Source organism: Pteropus vampyrus, unplaced genomic scaffold (genome assembly GCF_000151845.1).
Source record: "Pteropus vampyrus isolate Shadow unplaced genomic scaffold, Pvam_2.0 Scaffold140, whole genome shotgun sequence".
Lineage (NCBI taxonomy): Eukaryota > Metazoa > Chordata > Mammalia > Chiroptera > Pteropodidae > Pteropus > Pteropus vampyrus.
In genome coordinates, this window is record NW_011888921.1 from 4389694 (window position 1) to 4390839 (window position 1146).

A 1146-nucleotide genomic window follows, 5' to 3' on the forward strand; every position below is an offset into this window, starting at 1 on the left:
AAAAAGAAAAGGCACCTACCACGGTAGGGTCTGTCAGCCCTCTTACTAGGACCTCGGCTAGGGCCCCCTTTGTGACGTGACATAGCCTTAGCTTATTTATTGGTGGGCGAGGCCCCAACCCAGCGGGCCCCGCAGAGGGCGGAGCGGGGCCATGGCTGAGGAAGCCAAAGTGAGTGGCGAATCCCAAGACACAGAAGTTAAGATCCAGCAGCCCGCTGAAAAAATTTTCGGGGGACCGCCGAGGCGGAGCCCCCGCTCCGTGCTCAAAGTGTCCCAGCTGTTGCTCAGAGCTATCGCCTTGCACAAAGGGCTGACTCTGGCCACCCTCAAGAAGGAGCTGGGAAATGCTGGCTACCAAGTGCGCAGGAAGTGTGTCCGCCACTCTGGTGAAGCGCCCAAGTCTGATATTAAGGGCACACTCCTCCGGGTCAGCGGAAGCAACGCCGCCGGCTATTTCAGGGTCTGGAAGATTCCGAAGCCGAAGAGAAAGCCAGGACGCCCAAGGTTGGAGGAGTGCGCCCGTTCCTCGAGGGGGACCTCTGCAGGGCCACGGGGCTCACGGAAGCCCCGCGTGCGTCAGAGGGTGGCCAAGAAGGCCAAGGAAGTATGGAGACGGAGTACGAGGGGCAATGGCACCGTGAGGAGAAGGCCCAGAGCCAAGGACCCGGTGCGTTCCAGAGCCAAGGAGGAAAAGAGGGCCAAGGGAATGGACGAAGGGAGAGGACGTACCTTGAAGGAAAACAGGCCTAGGACCCGAGAGGAGAAGAGGTCAAGGGAAGAAAAGAAGCATGACCCTGAGAAGCCGGTGAAACGGAGCATCCAGAGGTCAATCTCAGTTAAAACTGACCCAAGGCCTGCTCGCACAAAGACTTCCACTAAATCTGAAAGTCCTCGGAGTGCAGCAGCCGGGAATCTGTAGTGTGGGAGCAGTTTCCCTTCCTCCAGGCACACAGATGCCTTTCCCTATAAGGCTCCAATTAGAGCAGCTCTCACACTCGTTGAAATGAACAAACTATTCACAAAGCCTTTCCGCCACTGCATTGTATCTGTTTCTTCTTTGCTGCACCTGGAAAGGGGGTAGGAGGTGTTGAGGTGAGGCCTGTAGCAGGGGCATGGGGGATGAAGAGAGAAAAAGGAGTTGAAATT

General features: G+C 56.8%; 1 protein-coding gene across 1 annotated transcript in view; it reads left to right on the forward strand.

Annotated features, from left to right (window-relative positions):
* LOC105297575 (testis-specific H1 histone) overlaps positions 1–919 on the forward strand; it is a 17588-nt gene extending 16669 nt beyond the window's left edge. The window contains exon 2 of the mRNA XM_011368340.2: positions 112–919. Coding sequence (XP_011366642.2) covers positions 112–919 — 808 coding nt within the window. The remainder of the gene's footprint in view (positions 1–111) is intronic.
* The last annotated feature ends 227 nt before the right edge of the window (positions 920–1146 follow it).